Source organism: Falco punctatus (assembly GCF_963210335.1).
Source record: "Falco punctatus genome assembly, chromosome: 3".
In the NCBI taxonomy this organism is placed as follows: Eukaryota; Metazoa; Chordata; class Aves; order Falconiformes; family Falconidae; genus Falco; species Falco punctatus.
The window spans coordinates 58,528,612-58,553,570 of NC_137582.1; the positions used below are offsets into that span (position 1 = coordinate 58,528,612).

Here is a 24,959-nt window from a genome sequence, read left to right on the forward strand (position 1 = left end):
CATTGACGTTTCATATTTTTAAAAATTATTTCAAACTCTTATTGTTACAGAGAAAAACACCTACGCGTGACCTGCATGCAGCTTGTCAATCTAAGAGTTTGAAAAACAACAGTGCATAAAAGAAATGTAAGTCCCTTTGGGATAATGTTTTGCTTTGTGCTACGTAGTAACTATTTGGAAAGGTGCAGGAGAGCACTGACACAGAAGGAGCCACTGCTGCCTGATGGAGCCGATTCTGTAAGCTACCAACCGCTGCAAAGTCCCAAAGCCTCTCAAGCCCCACAGGAAGCAGCAAGGGCTGAGCTATGCAGTGTCTCACAGAATCCTTTCTATGTAGTTAAATGAAGCAGGACGTAATTATTTCCATGAAAGTTGTATCAGGCCCAGCCAATCTAAACCAAAGAAAGTGATTTTCTTCTGGCCAGCAACAAGAATTAAAATAACAAAATGACCATTTTATCTCATGCTTTTCAATGTGCTTTTAGATTTTTGAGTTAGAATGAGCAGCAATATAAATTCTCCAGTCTGGCGTGCTCACTGACCTGTCAATGAAATATCCAAGGATGGGGTTTCCTCCATCAACAGCAGGCTGCTTCCAGGAGACAATGACATAATCTTTGTTGGCATCTAAGCACTGCACATCTAGTGGTGCGCCAGGGGCTCCTGGGATTTCAGCGTCAGCATCTGTGAGGATGGAGACATGTTTCCAAATGTGAACCATAGTTCTTTCTCAATTATTAATCTTTAGGACCAAACACTGCACCTAATGAGCCAAAAAAAGAAGTTCCATTACTGGCTTCAAAAAGTATTTGTTTTTATATTGCCAGTGTTTTTTCTAGGTTTTGGGTTTCTCTTTGGCACATTTACAAATGCTTAGTATGTTATAGCATACTGTACATGTAGTTCACCTAGGCATTTTAAACAAAATTAGTAACATGCATTCTGGTTGGGTCACTGCCAGAGACATAGCTGAATGAAAAACTCCACAGACTGTATATTTACCTGCTATTCTACTTAGGAGAAGAGGCTGATATATTGTCTTACTGCCAGGTAATGGCTCAATCAAAAGTATTCATCCACTGCATATACAACACTGAAAGCTCTTACTTCCACACATGGCCCTTCATTGTTTGTTTTCGCTTAGCTATGAACTGCAAAGGTATCAAAACCTTTTGAATTTTAATTATATTACACATACACTATCACTGTGGAATATAACCTCCATAAGAATGAGCATATTGTTCCTTTCAAGTGTTTATCACAAACCTGGGACTGCTGATGTCAAAGGGTCCTGGCTTCAGCTTCTGGACATATCTTATTGAAAACTTTAAAAAACAGAGCACAGTGCTGGGCACTGCGGAATTTTACTGTTTACACAGAGTCTGATTGGTGAGATAGGGTAATTTTCATGTCGAGAAAAATAACCTTTACTGGAAGAATGTATGAAAGATTTTCAAAGAAAAGAGGTGGTTTCTCTGAAGAATAGCACCAATTTGTACACTTACGTGTAGCATTTTTCAAGCCCTGTTGTGAGTTTAAAAGAAGACCTGACTTAGACAAGAAAGATGTATAGATCTGAAGAAAAAAATACTTTGCTAAAAAACCTTTTTCATGCATTCTATCTAAACCCTAGACTTCTTAAACAGTATCGGTGTTTCAAGGCATTACAGGATTTTGTACTGCAATATACAGTAATCCCTATTTTTCATGCTTTTGGATTCAGAAAAAAAATGCCTTAAGTAAAACAGTAGTCTTCAGAAAAAAGAAACCCACATTTTACACCGTTTCTTCTCTTACAGGCAGAGTAGCATCATATGGAGCTTACGTGCTCTAATTACAGCTAACCTGATGTATTTTTAAAAACAATAACATACAGGATATAAGCAATCCAGATAACAAAATAATAGAAACATTAAGAGCAATAACAACATGTATTTAGTGCTCTCCATATGAAAAGTTTTAGTTGCCCATATTTACCACTTGATGGAACATGAGACACCACAGTTTCTTTCCAAGACAGACTGGGAAATAGCTGGGACAACCAGCATTGCTGATCAGCCTCCAGGAGGCTAGGATTTCACCCCTGATGGGCTTGCTGACAAATGCTCAGCTGTAACCATGGCAGAAGGGTCACACACCCTCTCTAAGTCCATCTAGAGACTTAACAACATGTACTTGATCGGTGCAGCGCTCACTTCCATCGATACACAGGAATTTCTGTGTGTAACACAGAAAGACAACGGCTTGTGCCTAAATACCATAGCTAGCCATTTACAGCAGATCTGTCTACAGTTTAGGAGGAGCAGTGAGGAATATAGTAGCTAACCTGAGACTGTGGGGACGTTTTAAGTAGGAATGTATAATATAATTGCTCTAATTAGAATTTGGCAAACACACTGATTGGCTAATAAGATACTCTGGTGAAAGGGATTGTGGGTTTGCAATCAGGTCATACCTGAGCTGCTGGAAGATGTAACAGGAATGAGGGTGATTATTTATGTATATGGCAGCACAATTTTAAACAAAGCAAGAAAGGCAAGTCCTATTTCTTGTCACAGCTGCTCATTTCAGTAGAGTCTTTCCTCAGGTGATGAAAACATCTGCTCCAGTCATATTTTCTGAGCAGGCTGTTATCTCACACAGCTCTGCTGGACTTGGCAACATAGTACCATTCTGGGCATGGTCTTAGAGCCAAGAATTCCCAGAGTTAGCATTACACACTTCAGCTGCTTTTAGCAGCTGGGACAGATATAGAATCAGCACACAACCTGATAGCCATGGCTCCTTTTAAAGAGATATTTCTCTAATAGAAATTCAAGGAAGTTTTTTTGTGGTACAAGCAAACAACACCTGGAGAAATTGCATTTTTATTGTACACTCTGCTGCTTTACTATAGAGAATCACAGAATGGTTGAGATTGGCAGGCAACTCCAGAGATTGTGTAGTCCAACCCTAAGATCAAAGCTGGCTCAGCTAGACCTGGTTGCCCAGGACTATGTTAAATCAGGTTTTGGGTATCTCCAAGGATGGAGACTCCACAGCCTGTCTGGGTAACCTCTTCCAGTATTCAGTCACCCTTGTATTAAAAAAAGTGTTTTCTTATGTTAAAATGAGCTTTCCTGTATTTTAATTTGTGTCCATAGCCTCTTGTCCTGACACTGGGCACCACTGACAAGAGCCTGGCGCTGTTGTCCTTACTCCCTTCCGTCAGGTATTTATACATATAGATAAACTCCCCCTAGCCCTCTCTTCTCCAGGCTGAACAGCCCCAGTTCTCTCAGCCTTTCTGCATATGAGAGGTGCTCCAAGCCTTTAATCACCTTCACAGCCCTTCACTGGACGCCACTCCAGTAAGTCAACGTCTCCCTTGTACTGGGAAGCCCAGAACTCAATCCAGCATTCCAGATGAGTCTCACCAGTGCTGAGTGGAGGGAAAGGACAACCTCCTCAACTTGCTGGCAATGCTTTTCCTAATGCAGCCCAGGATGACACTGTCCTTCTTTGTGACAATGGCATGTGTTCACCTTGGCATCCACCAGGACACCCAGTATCTTTTCCGAAAAGTGGCTTTTCAGCCAGTGAGCCCCGAGCCTATACTGGTGCATGAGCATATTCTTCCCCAGGTGCAGATCTTTGTGTTTCCCTTCCACTGTATCTTTTCCTGCATTGTGCATTACAGACCCCTCAAATGGTGCACAAAATCTTAATCAAAACAGTGTACTTTTGGCTGGCAGTGAGAGGGTTACAAAAATAAATTTTGAAGTTATTATGTAGATTTTTCCTCTTTATGACTTATGTCCAGTACTCTTTTCAGGCTGAAATTGAGAAAGAGTTTTGTTACATCAACACCCTAGATTTCCTCCTCAGAATGCCAATGGTGTCTGGAAGTCTTCTAGCACGTGACACCAATGCATGAGATATACATTCAGTTTTTCCAGAGTTAACAATTGGAAGCTATATTTCTAGAATATATGAATAGAAAATCATTATCCTCTTTTTACTGGGAAAAAAAAAAAAAAGCACCTCAAATGTCTAAAGCTTATTTTGCCAGCATGTTTTCCTCATTTTGGTATCCTACCAGTATCCTACCTCGAACGAAGACATAAGCACTGTACTCTTCATAGTAGTCTCCCATCACCACTCGTAGAGTGTAAAGACCTTCATCTTCCTTGTTTGCATGAGTCAGTGTTAATGAAGCTCGCTCCCCACTCCAGTGCATCTGGACCCATTTGGATGGTGTAATAAGAACACCTAGAAATTAGAGAATTTCATTATGAGAACTAGCTGGATATACTAAGGAACAGAGTCCAAATATGAAGACTATATTGGAATAGATTGGAAATACACAAGAGACCATTCTTACTATGCAATTTTCTGTCTTTGAACACAATCATAAATTATAAATCATAAATGTTCTCATGCCAATTTTGTCTTAGTTTTCAATGCGTAACTTCAGAAAGCAACAGCTTTTTAGTCAGCTGTTGCACAACACATTTGTGCAACTACTTAAGAAATGTCTTGTCATATAAATAAATAGTAAAAACTATGTGGGTATGTAGATGGGCCACATAGATGTTGGAGCTGATCAAAATGCTTCTAATTTAAATATTTTAAGGAAGAAAAAATCCCTAGAAGACATTTTCACAGTGCTTCATCAGTTTTCTAACTGTGGTTCCACTTCAAAATGCTGGATTTTGAAAAACTTTTAATTGAAAAAGAGAAAATGTTATTCTTTGAAAATCTGAGAAAGTGATGATCAAATCATAAAGTTCACATGTGCTGAAATAAGTAAAAATTTACATAAGAGCAGTTTTTATTTCTTCTTGTCAAACTTTCTCACCATTTCTGTACCATTCGATTTCTGGTTTGAAGCGCTTGATATCAGGACTGATGACAACTGTGCAGCCCAGACTCATTGTCTCGCCTTCTCTCCCAAAGGCTACATCAAACTTGTCGACAAAGCTGATTTCAAACCTGGAAGCATAGCCATGAGGGGTAACGCCAACTGTGTAAGGGAAAAAAAACATCTGGTTGGTTACTTTTTCTTTCCTTTTGTGACAAGAGTAGGAAGCAAAAGTACCCAATAATTATGAGTACAATCTCAGGCAAAGTTTAAGGTATAAATAGAAACAATGTATATAAAATCATCATCTTCAGAGGTAATTGCAGTGTTAAATAATCCAAGCCTTTACTATCACAGAGAATCAACTATTTATTCATACAACTCTAGTTCTTGCAGATAGTTCATTTTCTCAGGGAAAGGCTCCTGCAGAATTTCAAAATTTCAGATCCAGCATTTTATCATAAGGTTTGTTTTATAACTTTAAAAGACTTCTATTTATGATTAATGATTTGTTCAGGCCCAGCTGATTTTTAGCTTATATGGTTCTTCTCTTTCCCTAATTTAATTCCTGCTCCATCTCAGGGCAGTCATGTGTCCCCTCAGCCTTCATTTTCATAAACTAAACAAGCCTTTGGGAGGGCTCTTAATATAAAATTAGCTCCCCATTCCCTCAGGCATTCAGGTAGCCTGTTTCTGTACTTGCTCCCGTATTTATCTTTTCTGGTGCTGTGAGGCCCAAGTTGTGCAGTACTCCAGACAGAATAGCCGAAGTGCCTTACACTTGTACTGAATGTACATGGCACGGGAGCTTCCATGTTTCTTTTAAGAACAGCTCAGCTGGTAAAACCTAGGGTCACATTTTCCTTTTCCACAACTGCCTTACACTGGTGGCTTTCAGTCTTCCTGTAATAAATAAATATATGCAGATTGTCATCTTCCTTTCCCATAACCAAGTCATAAATCCCAAATTATATTGGAAATGTGTGGCCTTGCATTTTGTAATGTGGTACATAATTTTGTTTCTATTGTTTCAGAGCTTTGGTATATAAATACCAGCTAGTATGCCTTTGCAACATATCTCTGATTCTATTTGTGCTGCTACAATAAAAGAAATGTCCACAAGTCTCATCTGTCAAGCCTTCCAACCACAGGGCCCCTAGGGCACTTCACCTGCATGACATACATGGGTGGATTGTCTTAACGTCATGGAAGTATCTATGCAATACTGTAAATCACTTCAAAGTGTGAGTTTCTTATGTAAAACAAGCTACCATTTTTACCTTGATATATCCAAAATATTCAAATTGGATTCTGGCTCTTTGATCTTTTCTACACATTTACGCAATGCATGGAGTCACATAGCTGCAGACAAGAACAATTAAGTCAACTATTCTACTTAGGTGCATGCACCCCCTAGATTTTTTTCTAGGCCATGTTTTACATATTGCAAAAGAAGAAGTGTCTCTTCTTTTGGCAGATTTTATTCCACAATAAAGTGCAATATTAAAAAATTGTTTCTTATATAATCAAACAGCCATAGTCCTAGAAGGCAGTGTCTTTTTCCCCTATAGGTGAGGCTAACATAATCTGAAACTGTAGAGCTCAGTACCTTTGTAAATCAGACCTGCTTCCTTTTTAAATAATGTTAAAAAATAGTCTGCTTAGTCATTTCTCATAATGTGCAACTGTAAATGGATGGGTCAAACAAACATATGGTGCAACTTACAGCCCAGAGGCATGGAAACTGTTCCAGCATACAGAAGACTTGGATCAATTTCTCCTTTGTATCCTAGGCAGAAAAAGAACAACTTCAGTCACTATCACCAAGACGTAAAGGCTCTCTGAGCCACAAAACCAAAATTGGTAATGTGCATCTTAACAAAAAAAACCCCAAAGGAAATATTTTGCAAACCTACTCTTTACCACAAGAGAAGCATAAGCCGAAATTTCTCCTTTAACATTCATAGCAGAGGCCCGATACTGAGCAGTGTCGTCAAAATCACATCTAAAATGAAAGAAAATATTAAGCAGAGCACCCATTTTACTCCTTGTCATGGTCTCTCCTGTTTTAGATTAAAAAAACACTAAGAAATCTAGGCAAAATCTATAAAGAAGTAAAAGCTTAGAAGAAAGACACACTGGACTAACTAGTTAAGTTTTTATCAATGTTAAAAATCCAATATTTGAAATAAATGTCTCTTTTCAAATATCACCTACAGATTTGAAATTAAGAATACAGCATAAGTAGGAACAAATTGTCTGATGATATTTATCTAAGTTATCTCTAAGTGTTCTCTTATTTACTGCCTCCTATGGAGAGATGCCTAATGTGGAACCTGTAGAAATGGTAGATACCATAAAATATTTTCAAAAGGCACCCACTAGTATCTGAAACTAGTCAAAATCTATATCAAATCTAGATTGTTACTGATTGTCAAATTAACTGATTGGGTCTCATGTTTTCAGTGTTTTTTAAATCAAAGTGACTGCAAAGAATTCCTATTTGAAGGATGACTACTGTTAGAGATCTTTTTTGTGTCTAAGTGAGGACATCTCAGTTCTGTTCCTCATTTCAGTAAGAATCAGGAACTTTGCTGTATTTGAGAAAGTTAACTCACATATTTTTATCCTGGATCAGATTTTTCTCATGTTAAACTACACTCATGAAGCAGACAAATGGAAAAAAATAATCACAAATGTCCCACATGTTTTTGACTCAGCCATAAATAGAATAACAATCCAGATAAATTGCTCACTTAGGTAAACTGCATACCATCTACTGAGGAAAACCAGAACTGCTTCAACATTTAGTAGACAGCATTCATTTCAGCAGTACAAACTTGGTCCGTCTTACATCCCCAAGAAATATGTTCACATCTTTCAGGTCTCAATCTATACCAACATTTCAGCTTAAAGGATTTGTTCTAGTATCTATTATTTGCTTACGTGCTAATCTCCAGTGAGTGCAGCCCATATCGACTTTCAATGATATACTTGCCAGGGTGAGTCTGTACATCAATGGGTACATTGTTTTTGTACCTATGGAAAAGCAAAGAAACCGTGTGTCACAAATAGAAGTGTATACAAAAGGTCAAGTGCTTGATGTTTGAAATAGAACACCAGTTTCTGCATATTTCTCCCAGATAAACTGTGAATTTTATTTTCGAATTATAAAGAGAAAATAGTCTTGAATGGGATGAGAATCAGTTTCTATTACTATGAACTTAATGTTACTACTTGTAAAGGAATGGAGGAGTCACATTAATAACACCTCATGAGTAACATCTGTGAATTGCAAACTGAAAATTCTGTAGCATCCTTACCTACTAGATATCGTACGCAATTTTTTTGTCCACATATTTGATCTACTTTCAAAACCTGCATATTCACAATAATGTCAGGTAGGAAGTTAACTTTTTTATTATTATTTGCATAGCTAATTTGATGGGATTAGACTGGTAAAGAAAAATTGTCTTGCTGGTAAAGTGCATTGCAGCGAGGGATCAGGCAAAAGCTGTACTACTAAAAACTTCTCTGCCTTTACAGGTATACACTATGAGTGTTTTCTGGTACAGTTACATCTTCAGGTAGGAAAAGCTTACTGTTCAAAATCCCCAGCAAGTAATTTGAAGGAATGAACAAATACTGATCTGTAGTGAGCTGGTACTGCTAATTTCAGAATTGCTGTAAACAGGTTGAGATTCACAGAGGGAGAATTCAGTGGTTCACACTAAATTCTTCCTCATCAACCGCTGCATAGAAAGTCATTCATTCTGGACAACACATGTATAACCAAGTAAATGTTCAAGTGAATCCCATCTTAAGTAAGCACTAGTAATAAACTGTCAACAGGAGTCTAATAAAATTACACACTGAACTGTATTCAGTACATTTGGGATTGATTTGAGGTCTATAAAGAAACAACGTTTCCTAAGATAGTGTCATCCTTTAACATAGCTTTCCCTGTGCTCCGTAAGTTACATATATAAGGGAAGTGGAAATAAAAATTATGATTGATAGATAGAAGTATCTTCATCTCTTACTTTGATGTAGCTTAAATAAACCTTTCCCTTCCTAAGTCGTAACAGATATCCAGCCAAAGAGCTTTGCTTCTTCATTACAGATTTTAAATTTTAAATCTCTCATGATTTGCAGTCAGGAAAGGGAACTGGTCTGGTGTCAGTGGCTTGTCCCACTTCACCCAACAGGTCAGTAATAAGAGATTTTATTTTTACCAAGAATATTATTAGTTTAATATATGTCGAGATGAAACCATATCCATGATAAATCTGCAAATTGCCTTTCAGCACTTTCAGTGTTGTGGAATAAATAATATTTCCCTGGCTACAAATATTTTTGCATAGTAATACACTGGGATTTCTCCAAGTGCCAGAGTAAGGGAGGATCATAATCCCTTATGCTTTTCATCCTGATCTTCTTCTTAGCAAGGTATTTATGAAAAGGGACTCAATGCAGGCCAAGACTTCAAACACTTGCAGAGATGCTTGACCTCATTACAGATCTCCTACTGCGTTATCCTGACTTACAACAAAGAATAATGCATGAGTCCAATAAGAGTAATCCATTCACCACCACTCTTCACCTCATCTGTGCAATGGTGCCTCCCAGACTGATCTGCCTGGGAACATCTGGGCATCTTTATATTCCATGTAGTGCATCAAATAGTTTAGAAAAATAGGATAGTGCTATCAGTTCCTAATATTTTCCAGGGAATATGAAATCCTGTGAAACAGCACTTGACTCCATGATCTCTTTACATTTTCTCCAAAGGGCTGGGCAACCCTCAGATCCTGTTGGCAACAAAGGCATTTGGTAGCATGTGATGCCATGCAGAAACAAGCTTTGACTGAGTCATGCCAGCAGTGATATGACTTTCACTTGGTTTATTTTCATTATCAGGTTAGTAAAAAATAATTGATTTAATTTTCATGTACTTATATTCATCTATGGAAAGCATATGGCTCGTGTGTGTTAGAAGGACCAGTTGTTATTTCTGGAAATGCGAGTTCCAGAACAGCCAAGTCATTAGCTAATGTTGGACTGCAACCTCCCACTGTCATTATGCACTGATAGTTTATGCTTCTGCTACTGGTTTCAAGTGTCCTGGGTTTTCCATATGCTTTTTCCAAGGGAGTCAGAACAGCTGCATGAGACAGTAATGTTTTCTTTAGAGAAAGTTCATTAAGTTTTATAACTTTTCAGGTACGTGAAAAGGTCTTCGTTGCTTATGCAAAGAATGACTGTTTGGAATACACGACTGACATTTCGTTAGAAACGTTGAATGAAAGCTGACATCAGCATTGTTGTGTGCCTCAGAGTAAAGGCACCTGCTGAAATGGCTGTGAACTCTTGGGTTTTTTTCATTAGTAGCCTGTGCTGAACTGAAATCCCTTTGGAATTCAGATGTACAGTAAAATGATATATTAATTTCCACCACCCACATTTAGCACATAGATGAAAGGCAGGTTCACAGTGAGAGCAACAGCAGACAGCTGAAGGTTTGCTTTAACCACGTCAGGTTTCTGGGATAACGTGTATCTCAACCAAAGTGAAAAAGCCTCAGCTCTTGCATTCTTGGCTAGGATTCGGGTTACAGAGCTGGATTACAGCCGTGAGTGTAGCTGGCCATTCCTTATGTCCAGCTGAGACCAGACTCAAAGGGTTTGTCTGGAATCTTGTCTAGGAGCAATGTCAAAGCAGGCCACTTGCAGCGTTTACATGTGTCCATGAAGAGCCTGGCTACTGGTTGTCATAAGTCTGAGAAGAGAGACCAAGTGAACTCGTGGGTATCAGCTCTGGCCTATTAATGTGCCTCTTAGCAGCACTTTTTATGAAGCTCTGAGATTAAGGTTTTTAAGACCTAAATAAACATAGAGTCCATTAAGCAATTCAAGCAGTAAATTGCAAAAAATTAGTATTGCTTTACATCGTGATATAGTAAACGTTTTCTGTTTTCTCCACAAATAGACTCCCCATAGGACTTACGCCTAATCAATGTTTACTGCTGAATGCAGGCTTAGGGTTTTTTTAAACATTTTATAAACACATACACACATTTTATATACACATTCTGGAATAATCTTTTAAATTAAATAAGGAGCATCAAATCTCATTTTATGTTTGGAAAAAGTTGTTACATATTATCTTACCAACTTGATGGTATCCGTGTAGCATGAAACATAAGAAAGATCAGCGCAATAGGTGGTGAGACAGTAAAGCTTCACAAGTCACTGTTAATTAAGTTAAATGCAATTCCAGTCAGGGTAAGCTTTAACCCAAGAGTCAAATTAGACCTTCAGCTATGACTAAGAGTATCTTTTAGGTTTCTTACAGTAAAGGTTTGGTTCAAAACCCATTCAAATGAATGGAAAGTTTCCACTAGACTCCAAAGCTTTCATAATATTTGAATGGTCCTGGATCCGAGTCTTTGACTTCAAATAATTATGTCTGCTATGAACACCCTGTGTCATGAAATTCCAGTTTCATGGAGATTCAGTACTTGGCTCAACAGCCAAGCTGCTAGTTTTTAACCAAAGCATGCTTTAATGCTTCAGAACATTAATGGCATTTGTAGACTAAATAGAACTATTTGGAAAATATTATTTTAAGGATAGTACTGGTGATAAATTAAACTGCTATTTTTCCTTCATCAGCAGATGGAATGTACTGGATGTCTCTATGAAAAAAAATATTCTATGCATTCCTATTGTTGTTACACAAAGTATTATTCTGCTTTTTAATATTTTGCTTTCGTTTTGTATGAGGTTACTTGAAAGGTGTTTGACAGTCCTCTGTACCTGTTTTTTTTTTTAATCGAACTTGCATCTTTGCATCTTTCTGGAAAAAATACCATATTCACTAAGGTGACTTCAGATATTGGTTATGTGGTGACTTTCAGTGCTTGAGATACAAACTTACCATGTAACACGGGGTGCTGGCCAGCCAGCTACGGAACAACGAAATTTGACATTTTGCTTTTCCCAGACAGTGTGGGAACGAGGCTCAATAATAAACTCAGGAGCATGTAAAAGTTTATCTTGATTCAACTTTTTGTGGAATGCCTGAGTATCTTCTAGCTGGAAAAGAAACATTTCATTATAAACTCCAGCAGCTATAAGTGCAAATTATTAATATGCAAAAAGCTTTCTTTTGAAGGCCAGTAAAAATTATGCTTTTTTTATTTAAAAATCCAGACAGACATACTTCATTTATTTATCTCACCTAGACACAGAAAACAAAGTTTTCATCTTCAAGAAGCTCTCCTTCCAAAATAGCTAGAGTTGATTTTACTAGGGTTTTTCCCTTAAAATTATTCTAAGTAGAATAATTTTCCACATTTTTTTTTAATACAGAGTGAAGGGTGAAATATGTCTGAAACTCAAATGTCTTCTGTGCTTTTTCTCTAATGCAAGATCATGTATGCCTAGATCATCTCTGACAGACCTGCTCTCAAACCTTTCCTACTGATGATATCTTTCATCCTCCAGGAGTAACTGTTTCAATTGCATGGCTATCCACAAAGCTGCAAAAAAAAAAATCCTAATATACTATAAATCTTGCTTTCTTCAGACTATATGATTTATTTTCTGCCCTAACTTTCACATATATGGAGAATTACAGGTCCCTGTATTAAGGTTATTGAAAGAAGACAGCTTTCATTATCCTCTCAGTCTTCCATAAACTGCGCAATGCCAATTGTCCTTACAATTGTTTCTCAGTTCTGGACAGGTTTTACTTGTCCTCAATGTTCATAAAACAGTAAATACGCATTATCAGAGGTCCAACAGTCTCCACACAATTAAATAATTCCTCCCCATGTTTTAGTGACAATATTTTTGTTAAAACACTCTAGAATGGCATTTGTTTTTATACATCAATGACTGACATCAGATTTCTGACCTGTCACCTCAGGTACTTCTACCTAGTCAGGTATTCCTCATTTACTTGTTCTTTTCCTTCTGTGTGTAGTAAGCTCCATTGCTGTTATCAAATTTTACATTCACTGTTTCTCAATTTCTGAGATGATTTTGAATTTTTACCTTACGTTTAAAAATGTATATGCCCTTTCCAACCTCATGTCATGAGGCTATTTTATAAGCATATCACCAGTTCTTCTGCTCAAAACATTAATATATTTGCTAAATTTAACATATTTTCACTTGATATATTCTGCCATTCTGGTCATAACGTATTTGTACCTTTGCTCTGAGTACTGGTTTTTAAGAATTTGCAGAATAATATCAAAACTACCTACAGTTAGACATTCAGTTTCAGATGTCTTTGGCAATCCCTAGTTTACACCCTGTGATTAAAACTCTGGAGTAAATATTCTTCATGAGCTTGTTCCCAGGCCATAAAAACCTAGAAATTGCCCCATCACATTCTTATTTGCAAGATACATGTATTGGCAGCTTTCTGCTCTGCCCAGCCACTGCCTCATTGTCCAGGCGAAGGATGCTGTGCCATTTAATTAGGTGTGGGCATGACCAAAGAGTGTTCCCCAGCCCTGCTCTCCCTCACTTTCTCCCAGCACAACAGAAGCATTCCAGCATACCTCAGGCACAGTGCCTCTTTTCTTATCTGCCTGACACCAAGATAACAAGACTTTAAGTCATTGAAAAGGTTTCCACTGAAAATCCTTTGGTTTTTTACTACCAGTATTGCGGTTGCCCACATGGTGTAAATCAGGGCCCTATTGTGCTAGGCACTTTACATACACCAAACGAAAAAGATCCATGCTGTTTATAGTCTAGGTGTTCATTTCTAATTTTTTACCGTTTTCTTCAGGGCCACACGTTCAGCAGACTCCCGGATCGCTACTTTCCTTGATTTTTTTTCATGACGTTCCTCTTCAGAAGCTGACTTGGCCACCTTGCTGACACTAACTCCTTCACCTGTGGCAAAAAGGTTCCTCTTGGCAACATATGCAGCACTTTCTTTAATTCTTTCTTCTTCTGTGTCTGTGATCCCACTGATACTTACTTCTCTGAAAGAATTTTTAAAAAGCAGAATCCCATTGGAAAATGCTGAAAACATATTCCATTTATACTTTCTATCAAATTAGCCAACTGCAGTGACCAACACTTTCATATTTCTGCTATTACAGTCTCATATCTATTCAAAGCTGAAACATGGAAGGGTACTGCGGTATGACTAAGTATTTCACCGTCCAAAGTCATGGCTGTTGTCAGTGCCTCTCTGTGTAACTATGCCATACATGTTCTCAGTTTAACCATTATCCTGCTGTGGTTTTATACGTGCATCGCTATAAAGATTAGCGTAAGGCCTATCCACAGATCTTCAGTTATTGACCTAGGGCTGCAGCGTTTATAATAACACTACCAAAGTGGTAGGAGATAATTGTAGCTGTATAAAAATGTCCTCGCTTGTGATTCATACAGAAAAACATGTTACTGTATATCACAAAAAGTTCTCTTTATTCATAGAAAATGCAATCCTGTACTGTTTGTAGGGTGACTGTTCTTCCAAATGTTACCAAGAAGATGATTAATGATTTTCTTGAAGCACCGTTCTCAGTCTTTCTACAGAGGAGAGATGCAAAGAACGGTTACTCTTAATGGGGCAATGCTGTTTCCATACGCACATGTGGAAGTGTCATTGCAGCCATACTGTTTTGCAACTGCCAGGACATTACAGCTGCTACAGTAGTGCATACACAATGAGAGTTCTTTGGCTTAAGGAGAACCATTAATATCCTTCTGCTGTATTTAGTTACTTTAGGGTGACGTTAGATGGCACACTGAAAAGAGGTTCTGTTTAAGTTATTAAGTGCCATCTTGCAAGCACTACGGAGAAAGTAGCCTCTGTTTCATTCCAGAAGGCACTCAAGCATAACCTCACTGTTATAGCATAAAACACTTAGCACTGCTACAAAGCAAAAAGACTAGGAAGAATTATTTTTTTCTGTTTTCTTTAAGTTTGCTAATATTATGCATTTGACAGCACACCTCAACACACAAGAAAATCTGGATTCAAGCCCATAATTAACTGTCCAAAACCTTATCTTTGGGCTATGAAGTCAGTTCGATGAGATGCAAGACAGCCAAGCAGTGGAATGTGCTGTGAACTTAACTACACATAAAAATTGCTGAAAAGACTAAAAAAAATTACTTAACAGCATAGAACTTTGACCTCCCTCATGCCCTCAAACTCTGCCTTGAACTTTCTGTGTTTCAGGCTGCTTTAACAGGATGACTCTTAAAAGTGCCAGTGGGATGATGGATTCCCTTCAGTTAGGCACAGCAGCCCCCCCCACAAACACCATCTGAAACTGCAGATATATGGCAGAGGTTTCTAAAGACAATTTTGAAAACCCACTTTAATGAATATGAATGGAGCTACATGCCATTTAAATGAATCAGTGCCACTTTCCTTCAAAGGCAAGCTGACATTATTTCCTCCCTAATTACAGTAGTTAAGATCTCAGCAACTTCATTGTATGGACCTGCTCTTCAAGGCATAAAGCATCTTCTGGGAGCTAATGAATATCTTCAGACTAATATAGGACTCAGCCTAGTCATCTGCAGTAGTGGTCTCCAGATGCTTTTGATCAACAGTATTAAATAATTAGATTTGCTAATAACTTCTTCCTGTTATAATGTGCCCAGATCAAAGAGAAACGTGTTCCCTGAAATGAATGCATCAAAAATAGCACACAGTACCATTTAAGAATTGATTCTGTAGTAAGTCTCAGGGGTTTCAGCAGAAAACACTTTTCAAACAGAAACAACAGGATCAAACCCCAAATGGCACACACAAAATACTATTTAAAGGGTATCTGTCATCTGCACTCCTTTGGCATAGGGTTATTGGTGGCTGCAAATAGTTGGTGCACTGGGTGTTTAATTATCTACAATACCGGCTGGTTGTCCTTAATTTTATCTTGCAAGGATTACGCTAGGTGTTTAAGAAGAACAGTTGTGATGTCAATAATCTGAGCAAGGGAGGTTTTTACAGCAGAAGCTGCGAGCTCCAAAATAGAACCAAATAATGGAAATGGTGACACGGCACTGAAGGTCGTCCAGCAGAACAGACAACAGCTCTGATGAACCCACAGAGGGATGACCTTTATAAATACTATTCCTTGTAAAAGTTATCTGCCCATGGGAAACAACGCATCAATTTCAGAGGGGAATTTGGGAATGACATATAACATGCACATGGTTCAATGGGCTTCAGCTGTTATCTTACAAACAAAAATAAATATCTGACAGGAATGTGGCATGCAGCTTCTGCAGTTTTGGCATGTGGTCATGAACATGATGCCAACAGAAAAAATGCCTAAAACAGATACCCCAACCATTTCATGACATGTTGAGTTGGGCACCCTAACAATGATCCCATGCCTTTTTTACATTTTTTAACTAATTAAAAAAAAAACAAAACAACAAAACAAAAACAAAACTATTTGGCTCATTTCAGTGTACAAAACCACACACAACTTCCTCAGCTGCCACATGCAAAAGGTAAGATTCATACCAACAACACTAAGAAGAATAGTAACAATGATGTAAGAATCCAACAGTATCTTTTGATGTACAATCCCAAAGTATTGCAGAGACACAAATAAATGAAGTTACACACCACCACACTAAGTTAGATATTACTGTATGCATTTCAAAAGAAAAGAAAAATAAAAAAGATTATTTGTTAAGATGTTAACATGATGTTGTAACATCACAGGGGCCTGTAAAAAAGCTAAGAACATCATCCAGGAGTACTAGCCATCAGTCATGATTTTCAGCTATTGACCAGCACTATAAATTTTACTTTTGTAGACTCAAGACACAATAAAAAGGGAGAATATTTGTACTTGAGGGCATGGGAGACAGATGATAGTGAGCTGTAAATCTACTGCTATGTAAGCAGAAACAGCAGGTGAGACACAAAGGTAATGAGAAGCCTTGAAAATATGTACTGCAAGTTTTGTGTGAGACATATTTATGTATTTCTGTCACAGAAGATATAGCTGAAACTCCAAAGCAATGTTTTAAGAAGGCAACAGTGTGTGCTTCTGAATGTTGGTTGGATCAAAGAGCAGTAATGCAACACAGAAATGTACAAGAGGTGTAAAAAAAAATTACTCTGGGATAGTGAGAGGAAATTAATAAAAACAAAAACTGCTGGTCTCATCACAAAAGCACCACAAACCCTCAAAAGGTTAAAGCAATACCATCTCCCCCTGACAAAGTGGAACTCAGTTTCACATGAAAGCACAAGCTTAGATGCAAAGCATAAGTGACATTGGGTGCTGATTAAGCAGTAGACAGAAAAACACTGGCTCCCAGGAACAGCTTGGAAGTGTCCCATGAACAATGCTGTGCTGCAGAAGAAAGTCAAGTTGAAGGAAAGTTTCTGTTCAGCTGCAGGTGGGCAAGAAATTTTCCTCTTGGCCTCCAATCAGGAACCAGTTTTCCACACCACACCCCAGTATGTATTAATCTGAACAAGTGACTATGCTTGAACTGCCAGAGACTCCTAATAAAATCAGCATGCCATTCCCCAAAAAGGGCAGGGCAGCCTCCGTGCTCGTGTTGGTTCTGGCTTCCACATAAAGTTCACATTCAGCTTTACTGAGGGCACTGCTGCAGTACGGTGTATTACATCAGTAGTAACTATGCAATAAATGCCACCAACACGTGAGATCAGTATGAATCATTACAATGGATTTGAGGAAGTATTTGGTTTCATTCCAGGTTTTCCCTGTGCCAGGACAAAGTATTAGCACATTGCTTCATTGTTTCTATGATTAATGCTTGGTAAAGAGACGTTGAATTACAGAACAAGTCTTCAAAAGAACAAGCTAAATAATATGGACAACATGCTAGTCTGGTTCCCAATAAGCAGAGTTATAATTATGTCTTAATTTCATAGAAAGTGGCCTTGGCGATATGTTCAAAACAAATCCTGGCACCTAGGTTCCTTTGTCCTGGCTTTCGATGATCAATGTCTGATTTTCTGCCAAAATGAGCTTATTTTGTCTCTTTATCACTCATGTGAAGTGCAAACAATCACCTTGAGATCCATGAGTGTAAAAAAAGAGTAATGGATTTGTTATTTTATAATTTCTTAAGAAAATGTCAGAAATAAGATACCAAACAAAAGGAAAATCGACATACCGCCCTGTGAATATGGGCACTGAGTAGTCCATGGCTTCATTCTCTTTGTCCTCAGATACAAAATTCTGTTTTGCTCGCTTTGCTTTGGGACTCATCTTATAGGATTGATTTTCAATCATTAAATTAGAATCTTTCAGCCTGAAATAAAAATAATACTGTTAAGTTCAGGGAAAAAAGCTGTTAAGAAACACTCCAAAATAAGATTAAAGTACTAAAAATTTTTGCTGTCTTGTTTAATAATAAGAAAATATAACTTTAAATAGCCATCATTTCAGAATTACTAGACGCATAACTAAATACGCTTTTGACAAACTCATTATTACAAATATAACACTGATGCCCCTTGATATCAAATCTAAATAAAGAGGATAAACAATATACATGATAGCAATGCACATTTAATAGCTTCTTGGGCTGGGACTTGGAGAGTTTGGATACTCAGTAGACCCTGAAGTCACTGAGACCGCTGTGTAATTCTGAAGATTGTACCCGAACTCATAACCTCTACTTTTCCAGAATTTACTGTCCTGAAATTGCCTGGTCCCCCACCAAAATGTTGGTGTGTAAATGTATTCAAAGTAATAATGCATTTAAGTCTCTCTACAGAAATTGTGGGGCAGCATATCGCTCAGTAGCCATTGCTCAGTTGCCATTCCCACTGCTCTCCCATACCACCCCAATCCATTGGAAGCAGAGAGCTGAGTCAAGTACCACCATTTAACACAGCACAGACAAATGGAGAATGAGTGGAAAGAAAGAAGAGCAAACCAAAGAGAAGGCTTCCCCTCGTCACCCACCTGGGAGGGATTCTGAAGAGTGTGAAGCATATTTGTGGCAGTCATTTGGGGTTCATTTTTAACGTGGTTACAAATTGTGTTAACAAAGCTCCAAATGCCTCTGCCTTTTCCCAATGCAACACATCTTTAACTCCCAGAACTATGCAATATCTTGATCTGGTCTGGAGATTTGTCTACACAGCATAAGCTTACCACTTACGTGCACAGACCAGACACGTACCACCACTATGGCTAACCTGATTCCCATACTCTGGGTAGCTTACGCCGGTGTCTCTATGCAACGTGCTGCACACATACAATTGAAACTCATGCTAGCACTGGATCCCTGAGGATGTTACACATGCATGATGTAAGATTACAGATACATACTTGAGCTGATGGTTTTCTTAGGCTACAGCCTTGCAAAAGTACCAAGCTCCAGAAGTGCCACCAACACGTCATACCAGCAACAGTGCTTACTTTCCAAAATACGTGTTAATAATCTATCCATGTGGGACTCTGTGTGTGAGAACACATGGGTCCAGTGTCATTCTTCTATCTTTCCTTCCTTTGTTTCTTTGTGTCTGTCCCTTTGCTCAGGCTGAGTTTTCTCCCTAAGTAGTGCCTATTAAATCAGTCTCCCATTCCCTAGCTCTTTTAACGGCTTTCTTGCTGTCATCTCTTCTCCTTCTTCTTCTAGTTCCTTTCCTGAACTTCACATCCCCTCCCACATCTGCTTTCCAGCCCTTATCTCTTTGCCCTGCCACTCCCAGCACCATCACTGTTTCCCTTCCTTTCTGCTCAGTCCCCATCTCATCAGACTCAGCTGTATTCAGCTCACCCACATCGCAGTGAGACAGCACCCTCCCCTGTGCTCCTTGTGTGCCCACTTTATAGGCACCACCACTGAGCTTACAGCACCACCACCAAGACACACTCAGTACAGGAGGTAAAAGTAACCGTGCACTGATTCTCCTTCTTTCCTCATCCTCCTGGTTTCAATGCAAACGAAAGCACAGCCAGCGAGAGGCTGTGGCACACACCACAGGGCTGGGGCCAAGGGTTTACCACAGCAGGCACCACTGGGTCAGCCAAGGCACAGACTAAGCCTACAGGAGAGAGATGCTATCTGCTCCAGGGTCTGATGACAGGTTCTTCCTCCAGGGAAGGCGTCCAATTGAGGTGGAACGAGCTTTAGGGACAGAAATCCAAGCAGAAAACACTCAGGAATGGTCCAAGCAGAGTAAAATAAAAAGGTAGAGACAGAATGAAACAGGGTATGCAGTGGCCTCGCTCCTGGGTTGGGCAACAATGTAGTACAATCACTATGGCCAACCAAAATGTGTTGGGAGAACTCGCCATCAAATAGGTGGTGAGAAACATCAAAGGCAAAGTATTTTCATTACTTTTCATAATTGAACTATAGTCTGTAAGGAACTGCAGTTCTTTACTTAGCAGGCGACTTTTATTCCTGTCCTATTTTAAAATGGGACAAACCTGGAATTTTTACTCTAAGTGCCATCAGATTTCCTAGGGACTTTAGTCTGAACCCTTTAGGAGGCCACTTGATTCCTTTTTTTTTCTGGATTGTGAAGGATCACAGTATTATTTAAACTTCAGTTTAAATGTCAAAAAGTTTCTATTTTCATAAAAGCAGATGAAATGTGGTGAAAATTTCAGCTCAGGCATTTTGAGCACAGTTAAGTCAAGACTAGCTCTTTGTTCCTAAAGAAGAATTTGGCTGTTCTGTTGGTTTAGTTTTCAGTTCAGGTCCAGGTTACACACTCGTGTAGGGAATTAATGGAGAGCGTACGTAGCAGTTCCCATCACTCTTTGCTAGGCCTTTTGCTGATGTCTTTCCTACATATTTTTTTTCTATCTTTCACTTATAACTTGCTAAAATTATTTGAAAAGGAAAGAATAAGTTGCTCTAGGTTCTGTTTGTTTGGTGTTTGTTTTTTTAATCAAACACTGCAAGTCTTTCAAGTTGAATATCTCACTTTCATTTCTAATGCCTTCTATAGCTGGCTTCATCAAAATATCCCCCAGACCTTTCAGATTAACACCAGAGATCTCCATCACAATGAAGCGTGAGAAACAGAGATAGAACCGGGACTTTTATGAGGTGTGATGACTAGGTTAAACATACCGTACATGCACAGCTGATTCCCGCTCTCTTTCAAGTTTTCTAAACCATAATGTCTCTTGATTGAGGCACCTTTTGCTGCAGCCACCTGATTATTTTCTGGATTACTACTCTTGGATCCTTCAAGTTGTTGCATCCTTTGGTCAGCCCTTGTGTGTAGGTGGTCAGGACCAGAAAAGCACTTTTCCAGATGCCTTTTCCTCCCTTCTTCTTTCTCTGGAAGGTACAGCTGCAGTAAGAGTTGTTGTGCTGTCTTTTTTTTGTGTTGTGTTGTGCAAGGATTGGGTCCCAATACTTTGTAGTGGTACAGAAGAGGGAGCGCTCAGCTATCAAAAGTGCAGATGGTAACTATGAGCTGAATAATGGATCCATGGGGATTCTGTAATTGTCTGCTGTTCTCAGATCCCTAACACAACACTCCAACCAATTTGCTTCAGACATTTGCTCTTCCAGAAACTTGACCTGGACTAAGCGAGGCTGCAGTGAAAAGCATTCCATTGAAAAACACCAATGGTGCTTTTAGACCAGTTTCCTGTTCCAGCAATGGTCAAGAGCAGGTAAAAAGAAAGTTTATGTAAAGAAATACCTCCCTGGATAAATCCTTTTGGTTTCAAGCAAAAGCCTAGGGATACCCTGAGCCAGAGGTTGCATCCTGGCTGTAGCAGTGCGCTTACAATGCATATATGAAAATGGCACTTTCTTTTGTGATTCTTATAATCTCTTCTGTGTTTACATACCCCTCTGTGTGAAAAATCATTCCTTGTTCACTCTGCACATTTCACTATTTTATACATTAAAGTTACATACCCACGTTTGCCTCTGTCCCAAGGTAAGAGCTCCAGTGTCTTACCTTCTCCCAAAAGAACATATTCCACACCTCCCACTACCCTACTTGCTGATATCTGATCTTTTTCCTGGTTTCAGACTGTACTGTTTGAAATTAGATGATCAGCACTGTGCCTAGTATTTCAGCCACAAGCATACCTTGGATTAATGCACTGACATAATATGCTTTCTATTTTATTTTCACTTTCTCTCACAGCTGTTCCTAAATTTCTAATTTCTTCATGACCACATCAGAGCATCCAGCTGGTGCTTTCAGAGAAGTATCCAGAGTAACTCAAAAATCTTTTTTAGAGTTGCACTGCATAAACCACGAGCTGAGATAAATGCATTTGAAGCAGAAGAAAATGTTTCTCTTTTCCAAATCCTGTTATCGTTTGCTTCCATTCAGGCAGAGCTATATGGATGCTAGTAGAAGTGCACATTCAAATGGAACTCCTCACACAGGAAAACAAATTGATCACTATTACTGTCATGATGTTTATTTCCCTGTTTCCCTTTTTTTGTTATTACTATTTCTTCCTGTGCAACACAAAACCCAAACCCTGCCTACAACCTTTATTTAGGTAGCCCAAAGAAGGACTCTACTTTCTTGAACCAGATTCTAAAATCTTGCCCTTTATTTTAAAATGTTCCAACCTTTTAGCTGATATGTGGAACAGAATCTCCCTGGAGGAGAAGGAGCAGGGTATCAGTGCTCTCTAGTTTCATGGGGAGGAACAGTACCATGACCTTTTAACAGCTTTCAGTCTCATTTGATATGCTCAGAGCGCATATGTGTGGTTTTTTACAGATCAGATACTATCTGTACTGCCTTATCAAGGTTGGTGACCCAAGCCTACTGTCCTCATTTTTTGATGGCTTTCAGCATGTTAAACTATCAACACCAGCATTTTCCTACTTTCTCAGCAGTCACTGAATTGGGAGTTGCGTGACTGCAAATGCTAAAGGCACAGGCATTGCCCTGTAGAGGTGTGAAAAACAGACACTATTAGCTTTTTGCTTTAGCCCAACAGAGGAACTAAAGACAACAACACTGTGCAGGACATCTGAAACTCCCCAAACAGAGGTTTTCTTTTATTGTCTTATTCTCAGATAGAAAAGTACTTCAATATGTTGGCACTGCCCTTGTTTCTGTGCCTGAAGGGACAGGTTTCCCACCCTGCACAGTCTGTGCCCCGTGGATGCAGAAATGTGTTCTGTGAGTGGACCACAACACCCTATTCCTTAGTTATTCCACCCCTGAATGAAAAAGCACCTGTAAGCTCTTTTATACCTCTAGAAAATCATGGTTTTTGTCCTTAGCATGCTTTTGTTACATCTCTCTTTCACTTTACTTGGACAGCAGAAAGGGATGCATTTGGTACACACAGTGGCTGCATCTGCTGAAGGAGCCCCATTAGCCAAGAGGCATTTTCCAGGCTCTGTAGCAGCTGCTTCTTTCCTAATATGCAATGTTTGAATTTAGTCACCATAAAGAGGAGATAGATTGGCAAACTCAGTTACAAGAAAAAAGAAAAAAAAATATTTCAGCAAAGAGCTCTTTAAAGCCAGCCTCTAAAGATGAGAGGTGTTTTCTGGTTACTATATTCAAGTTAAGTTGCTGACAGATTTGTCACAGGCCCAGGCATACTGCTGGCAATAACCATGCTGTTCCCTAACACAGCTTCCACAAAAAAATTTTTTTTGAAGTGGGATTGTTTCTTTGCAGCAGGTCTCATTAAAACAATATGCCCGGTTATGAAGTCTGGAAGCCACCTTCTTAACCCTCACCTGTAATAAACCAAAGGATGAGCAATGCCAAGATCATGGTCTTCCCATATTTCTTTAAGTATATTATTTACACAGCCCTGTCTCAACCCTGGTTACAACGTTGCTCAGAAGAGCATTCACTCTTACTGTCCGGCAGCCTAATCGATTGCATGCTAGTAGGGCATCTCTGCCCTGTGTGCTTGGTTCACCTGAATTATACCATGTCTTTTCTGTTTCTCTTGACCTGCAAAATATATGCAAATGCTTGAGCCACACCAATAACTGCTGGTTTCTCTCTAAGCAAGTCTCTGGCCCATTTGGTGGCAGATAACCTGTCTGTGTCATGATGGGATTATCTGATGCTGCTGGCCAGGAAAATTACTCATGGAAAAGCAGTGGAAGTTTGAGCAAAGACAAATGACTGAGCTTCCAAAAAAAGAGGTAAGCAGGTTTAATCCAGCAGTCTCGTTTGACAGGCCTGTAGTGCTATAGGCAGCTTTGGCAGACCTGACTCAAAGCTTCTTAGAAGTGCACAGAGGATGGAGTGGTGCTATGGGAAGAAGGTTCTCCCACAAGAGCCAAGCTGCCCACCCCAGCAGCTGCTGAGGATGGGACAGGGGAAAGGACTGGACAGGGGAAAGGATGGGGTGGCCACAACAATGGCTTGTGGGAGAGAGCTGCCATCCCTTTCCTGCGTGGATCCTTCCTTCCCTTGGGGGAAGCAGCACACCCCACTCTTCCTGGCTCTGTGGAGGCCAAAGAAGCAGTGTACGCTTACAGACAGCCCCTCAATCTGGTAGAGAGGGCTAGGTGTGAAGCAGCAATCTTTAAATAGTAAGACTTGCTGTCTTTTAGGAGCCCAGGGTTTGGCACTTTGGCAAAGTTGCAAGCTTCCATACTTGCTCTTGGTTTTGCCTGTTTTCATTTCACTCCTTTAACTTCTTCAAGCTGTCATGATGTAAAGAAGACTTTAAATGTGGGGAAAGGATAGCCCACTTGCAAATGGGGACTTCATTGTCCTCATGAAAAAACAAGCTGCAGCTCCTTCAAGCTGTCCATGTCCGTGCTCTGGACATGTTTTCCACTCATGCGAGGCTTCAACATCAGAGAACTGGGTTCAGGTCAAGGTCTTATAGGTTACCTAGCCCCTAGTTCCTTCTCCAGTCTTTTCCCATGATAAATTTCCCACATAGCACTAAGCGGATGCCAACACTGTTGCTTCATGAACACTCTCTTTCATACAGTTGCTACAGAAAAAGAGGAGACTTAAATTTTGCAAGTATAATAAAGTTTAGCAAAAGGTATTTTAGATAAAAATAAGAAGTGAACGGAATAAAAGTTTAATGTTTGAATAGTAAACTTTTCCTGTTAAGCTCGGAGGGGTTTATCCACAAACTATATCCATTATACATAAGTATATATTTGATGTTAAAATTCAG

General features: G+C 39.1%; 1 protein-coding gene across 1 annotated transcript in view; it reads right to left on the minus strand.

Moving 5' to 3' along the window:
* Positions 1 to 24,959, minus strand: part of MYOM1 (myomesin 1) — a 120,440-nt gene that overhangs the window by 48,944 nt on the left and 46,537 nt on the right. Inside the window, exons 4-12 of the mRNA XM_080381367.1 lie at positions 18,004 to 18,141; positions 13,640 to 13,850; positions 11,783 to 11,940; positions 7,790 to 7,882; positions 6,760 to 6,848; positions 6,570 to 6,632; positions 4,841 to 5,005; positions 4,090 to 4,251; positions 543 to 684 (exon numbers count right to left, since the gene is read on the minus strand). Of these exons, the coding sequence (XP_080237493.1) occupies positions 543 to 684; positions 4,090 to 4,251; positions 4,841 to 5,005; positions 6,570 to 6,632; positions 6,760 to 6,848; positions 7,790 to 7,882; positions 11,783 to 11,940; positions 13,640 to 13,850; positions 18,004 to 18,141 (1,221 nt within the window). The remainder of the gene's footprint in view (positions 1 to 542; positions 685 to 4,089; positions 4,252 to 4,840; positions 5,006 to 6,569; positions 6,633 to 6,759; positions 6,849 to 7,789; positions 7,883 to 11,782; positions 11,941 to 13,639; positions 13,851 to 18,003; positions 18,142 to 24,959) is intronic.